The sequence below is a fragment of the Morone saxatilis genome, unplaced genomic scaffold (assembly GCF_004916995.1).
Source record: "Morone saxatilis isolate NCDOM2014 unplaced genomic scaffold, NCSU_SB_2.0 Contig21, whole genome shotgun sequence".
Classification (NCBI taxonomy): Eukaryota; Metazoa; Chordata; class Actinopteri; family Moronidae; genus Morone; species Morone saxatilis.
In genome coordinates, this window is record NW_023339774.1 from 9,670,907 (window position 1) to 9,676,909 (window position 6,003).

A 6,003-nucleotide genomic window follows, 5' to 3' on the forward strand; every position below is an offset into this window, starting at 1 on the left:
GTATTCTATTAAGGTATACGTTATTGATTCCACACTGGGGAAATTCACTATTAAAATACGTATACATGAAAAAAATCCAGACTCCTCTTTAATATCAGAATCAGAATCAGACTAATAGTCAGCTTACAAGACAGACATCTTAACTACCAGCACTATTAGGACTGACACAGAGGTTGGCAGAGGGCGTCCACATTTGTTACAAGGTGAAATGAACATTATGTCACGATCAGGGAACAATAAAGAACACAAAAGGCTTTTTATTATCTTTTACAGTTTGTTTAATAACATGTGTACAAGAGAAGCTGAATTGAATACCACAAAATGAAAGTTATCCTTGGAAGATATAGTAAATAGAAAGTTTATTCCCAACAAAAGAAAGTATGTTTTGGTGAGAAAATGTCTTGTCTTTCAGCAGACCAGGTGACCTAATCGGAGGCATTTTCTACATCTGCGTTGTCCTGGAGGAAAAGAAGAGCCACAATGAATAAGAATATGTAACAAAATAGATATTTAATTTCAAACATTCATACTCCATATGACTTTAAGATACCTGTTTCTGGTCCTTATTGTCTCGTGTGTCAGCAGCCGTGGCTTCAAAGTCATGGATAGGCAGTGTGGACATCCAGCTGACCATGGAGCCCTCCTGACACTCCGTCTCAACAATGGTGGGGTAGATGTGAGCCTCCTTGAAGGCCTTGATCGCCTCCTCCTCCACGTCCCATTCCAGCCGCTCGTGCAGCCCGTCCCCACCGAATCGCTTGTTGTACCGGTCAAAGTGAACCTTTTCCAGGACCAGCCCCAAACCTGGTGCTTTGGGAACATCCACCTTCTCCTGTCCCCAGCTACGCTCCATCACCTCCTCCTTCGCGTAGCCCTTTATCACCGCAATCACCAGGCCGATCATCTTGCGGATTTGGTGCAGCATAAAGCTCTGGCCTCGCACAGTGATCACTGCGAACTCAGTGTTGCTGCAGATGAAAGGCTCTCCGCAAGACATCTCTGTGATGTAGCGGCGGGCACTGGGGTCAGTTGCGGCCTTCTGAGAGGTGAAGTTGTGGAAGTTATGGGTGCCTTTGTAGAGCGCGAACAGACGGTTCACCCTCTGTAGTGTCTCTGGCTCAAGGCGAAAGGCTGCTATATTCCCAGTATCATAGTCTTTTGGGGACAAGGCCACTGTTGGAAGCATATAGGAGTATGTACGGGCATCACAGTTGTTTTTGGAATTGAAACTCTGGGTCACACGCTTAAGACCTGTCGGAACAAACGCTAATGTTAATTGCTGAATGTTATAACCCCCCCTCCTCTCGGCCTCAATCAAGAAAACTGGATTATGAGAAGCAACTAGCATCACCTGAGGTTTGGGCGGATTCTATCCTTTAGCATTCATCATCCCAACATCTTGGACTTGTTTTTGAATATTTAATTCAGCGATTAATAAAGGTTAGCAAGAACCAACATCTCACCGAGCACTCTGATCTGTGGCGGCAGATGCTCATTGATCTTTCCAACGATGTCTTCAATCAACCACAGCTTTAGAGACACCACTTGGCCAGCTGCAGATACGCCCTAAACAAATCCAAAACACCAACACAGTTTGTTATATTGATATTATTATATTAGTAATAATGATGTATTTAAACTCTTCTCATGTTGAAATATGATAACACCACCTATTACATTACATTACATTAGTTCCCAATCATTAACTCATACCTTATCTGTTCTGGCACACCTTTGGAATGACATCTTCTTCATGTTGTCTCCGTGGTTTTCAGGAATGCAACCAGATTTAATAAGTGCAGTAACGAGTTCATCTTCAATTGTCCTGAACTGAGAAGTTCCAGGATTTCTCTGAAACGCAGGGAACACTTAGACTTAGCAATATGTAAGAAAATGAAGTGCTTAGAGCTGAGAGAGGAAACCCAGCTACAGTATGTACCTGCATGCCATAGTATCCCTTTCCAGAGTACGCCATCAGGAGGACCACTTTCTTCTTGGGATATTTCTTTTCATCTTCAGTGTGTTCCCCTTCTGCTTTTATTCTTTTGGAAGCCTGCACCTTCTCGGCAGAGTCTTCATTCTCCTCATTGGATCTTTTCAGCATCTTGGCTGTCTGCTCATCTCTGGGCCCTTCACTCATCGTGCAGAACAACTGAAAGAAGCCACCTGTGACGATAACACCAAATATCCCCCGATAACGATGCCCTAATACACCACCGTGGACCTGCAGTAGGCTAATACATCGTGTCCTGTAAGCTTATGTTAATATTAATAACAATATGTTATTTGTTGGCTTACCGTTTCTCTCTAACGTCCGTCTGTGGTTAACTAAGGCACTCAACAGCGGTCGGATTTTAAACATGTCACGCTCAGTGGCCACGCTAAACCATCACGAGAAGTTCATTCAGCTGAAAGATACAAAGTGGCACATCAGCTGAACTACGGAAGCTAACGCGGAACACGTTTCTCAGATGGAGCTAACTTTACGGGGTCCGCAGAGGAAATATATACTCCCCTAATGACCGTAAGTCTGCCCTGTAACCCAAAGTTTAATGACTATGTTCTTAAATATGTGTAATTAAAGTGTAAACAGTAGCTGTAGCTAACAGTCCTGCAGGAGTTGCGGCAACATACACACATGGCCAATGTTAACTCTGACCTCTGCTGGAAATATCGCGAGACTCGTCTTGTTCTCGTTTCTGCACACGTCACGGCAGTAAATGCAAAAAAAAAAAGGTATTGACCCTCTTTTACTGCAGTGTTGTCCCTGTTAATGTTATCTGAAACCCTATGGTTTACATTCACATGTATATATAATATAATGTTTCATATATAAGACACAGATTGGCAGTATATCAGCATACAGTCAACTCTCAGAGAGTCCCATAAGAGTTGTTATGGGAGTCAATTTAGTATGTAATAGTTAGGGATTTATGTGTTTACATTTAGTGGAGGAATAACCTGAAGGACAAATAACCACATGAAATATAGTTTACAGAGAGTTTTGAGAAAAAAATCCACATGTAGTAACATGTTTGACCACTTGAATGCAGCAAAATCACACAAATAAAGGAGTCATCCAGTTGCTTTGGAATATATGTTTTTCAATTCAAATGGCACCAGGCTATACATTTGGATTATGGTCGTCAATCTTAACTGACTCTCATAGTAAATGTAATGTTGTTATACCAAGAAAAAAATGTAGACTGAATTACATTTTTTCTCTGGTGTGCTTCAAGGATCAATAAATCAGTCAGGCCCAAACATCAACTGAGTTTTATTGCTCTTTATCATTTTCATATAGGGTAGCCTACAATTTATCATGTTATATGCTAATACCTTGTATGGACTGGCTGGTTGTGTCTAGAAGTTTACCAAGACCTCCACTCACCTTTGCGCAAATCACCGTATTCCTCTTCTGTACAATTTAAGCCCAAAAACATTATGATGAATATGGATTTGTTGTATAAAACAGAGACATGATGCACAGCACAAGCCAATCTTCATAATTTTTAGTCCATATAAAGAAGTCTTACTATATTAATCTACTAGCCACTCATCATAATGTGCTGTGACTCATGTAAGTGTAATGCATGTGCGCAAACGCTTAAGTCAAATTATAGAAGCAAAGAGGTTCAGCACTTCCAGAGCAGAGAGGTGTTTATGTCCACAACAACAAGGAATACCAGTTGCCAAGAGGCCAAACCTTGAAACGGCTCATCCTGGGATGGCTTTGAAATGCATACTTGCACTTTTTTAAAGCACCTTATAAGGTGATCAACTAGTTTAGTTGCTGAAAACCCAATGCCAAACATAGACATGCTATGGGAAAAGAACCCCGGTTGCCACAGTCCCATATCACACAAGGCATGTGCCCATTTTTCCAACAAAAGATGGTCCTACTGGACAGTGGTGATTCTAAATGTGAAACAGTGATTCTTCAAGACCAGTAATGCAGCTGATACAGTTTTGCTGGATGAAACAGCTCAGATTAGGAGCATTTTTAGTTAAATAAGCCTTCATTACTTTACATAGCCTTCTCTTTGACAGAAGAAAACAGGGGCATAAGTGAGAGGTAAATCCCAGAATTAAAAAGCTGTGAAATCGCTGAGTGAAGAGAAAGTCTTTTTCAGTTCAGTGATGATTATAAATGTTCCCAGTCAGATGTCCTACAATAACCCTGAAGTAGGCTACTAAGGTTCAAATGGCAAAACAGCAAAACAGTCTCTTAACCTTGTGGGGAAATAAATATATATATATATATATATATATATGCCCTTATGTGACATGTTAATTGTATCTGTTGGAAGCTCTTAGAAAACTCCCCTGAAGTCAGACATAAACAAAGCCAGCACTGTTTTTGTCCTCAGCGTCCTGAGATGTCTTATCCGAAGTCTAAAAGAAAGAAACACCACCAATGTGAGTGCAAAGAAGGATTCAACACTCTCCAAGAGGACTGAATTGGCCTCACAGTGAGCCACTTCAAAAAGCTACCGAAACAGACCCAAACCTTTCCTGCAACGCTCACACTCACCTGTACTCCTACATAGTGTGAGCTGGCCACAGTCTTTTCGTACAAAAAAAAAAACAGCCACAGCAGAGGCTTAATCAGATTGGACTGGAACTGGCTGCCTCTGCCCCCACATATAACAAAAAAAAATAATTATTAAAAATCATCCACACAGCCAGCAAAGAAATCCACAGCTGTTAAAGCTGTTGCCCTGCTGGCTGAGTTATGTAAGCTGTTAAAACAAAATAAATATCACATATTTGTCAAATGTGAAAAGAGAAAGGATTGACTTCATTTGCAAATTAGCATATAATAAAATATGATGTCTGTGAATGAAATTGACAAGGAGAATATATCATTTTTAATACTTGTTTCATCATAATTTGTATTTGCTTAAACCACAATGCTACAATTCTACAGAATAATAACAGAACTCAGACTTGAAAAGTCCACATGATTCGTTTATTTAAAGCATATTTTAATGCTACAACGAATTAGGAATTAGAGAGGCGTTGTGAGTCCACCTATAACTTTCATCCTTTTGCTATTTGAGACTCTGTGTTCAGTTTTCAGCACTGCGTGAAATGAGAGTGGACTGTTAAGTGTCTATTCAGTTTGAAATGGTGAATATCACTTTGCTCCCAAAATGGATTCATTTTGTCACTAGATTAATCTTCAAAGTTTAGCACGCTGCAACGGCTGCAGTTACCCTGACCTTGCCTCTATTTTAAGCTAACTTAAGCACATTTAGATTTATAAACTTTATTAAAATGTATAGTATGTGGTTCCAAAACTAACATTTGTTTTTGTAAATGTTTGTACACTGTTCATTTAAATCATAATAATGTTCTGCATTCTCTATATGTCATCCGTATCTTTTTATAACAGGGTCATTTATTACTGTAGTCACATAAAACCAGCTAGGAATTGTCCTTTAAAACACAAGTTTTTGTTTTATTGCAAGTATCTATTATTGGCTTTAAAAAAAAAATCACAATGAAATATAAACTGTAAAAATAATGTTAGCTGAATAATCCAAGAGAGCCTGGCTTTCATTCACTGCATTCTTTCATTCTTATCTCAGGCTGTTCTGTGCCTCAATAGTTTCAGATGAAGATTTTATTTTATTTTATATCAGGCTGCTAGCTGCTCAGATTTAGTCTTTCCTTGTCATTGAGCAGGAGTATGATTGTGGCAGCTCACATTAATCACAGAGTCTGAAAATAACTTCCAGATAGACAGCAGATAGTGTAGGCTGCAAAAGACAGAAACCATCTCACACAGGATATCTCATCGTCTGTAGGGATTTTAACTGCTTAAAGGATTATTTTTGTTACCTATTAGGTAAGCGTTATAGCCAAGCAAGGAACGTCTGCACTAGGATAAAATATTTTTGACTGCTTTTAGTATATGAGGTATTATTTCTTCATATTTCCATATTGTCCCAGTGCAAAAAGTGACATGTCACTGCTTAATTTAACTGTATGGTATCA

General features: G+C 39.4%; 1 protein-coding gene across 2 annotated transcripts; it reads right to left on the bottom strand.

The window, feature by feature from the left end:
- Positions 1-234: 234 nt before the first annotated feature.
- Positions 235-2,653, bottom strand: pus1 (pseudouridine synthase 1). 2 transcript variants are annotated; one of them, XM_035668624.1, is made up of 6 exons: positions 2,299-2,653; positions 1,940-2,152; positions 1,714-1,851; positions 1,464-1,566; positions 551-1,251; positions 235-458 (listed from the first exon to the last, which is right to left on the bottom strand). In XM_035668624.1, exons 2-6 carry the CDS (start codon positions 2,138-2,140, stop codon positions 426-428), a joined length of 1,176 nt encoding a protein of 391 aa, XP_035524517.1. In that variant the 5' UTR covers positions 2,141-2,152; positions 2,299-2,653; the 3' UTR covers positions 235-425. The 2 variants fall into 2 exon arrangements, with proteins under 2 accessions (XP_035524517.1, XP_035524516.1); XM_035668623.1 differs by having other exon boundaries at positions 1,940-2,166.
- Positions 2,654-6,003: the final 3,350 nt, after the last annotated feature.

What these genes read in the sequence shown, in the direction of transcription:
- pus1 (XM_035668623.1), bottom strand. Translation starts at nt 2,362, where the DNA reads ATGTTTAAAATCCGACCGCTGTTGAGTGCCTTAGTTAACCACAGACGG. An exon ending in GGTGTGCCAGAACAGATAAG is followed by an intron (nt 1,567 to 1,713) that starts GTATGAGTTAAT and finishes GGATTTGTTTAG; the next exon opens with GGCGTATCTGCAGCTGGCCA. An exon ending in ACAATAAGGACCAGAAACAG is followed by an intron (nt 459 to 550) that starts GTATCTTAAAGT and finishes CTTTTCCTCCAG; the next exon opens with GACAACGCAGATGTAGAAAA.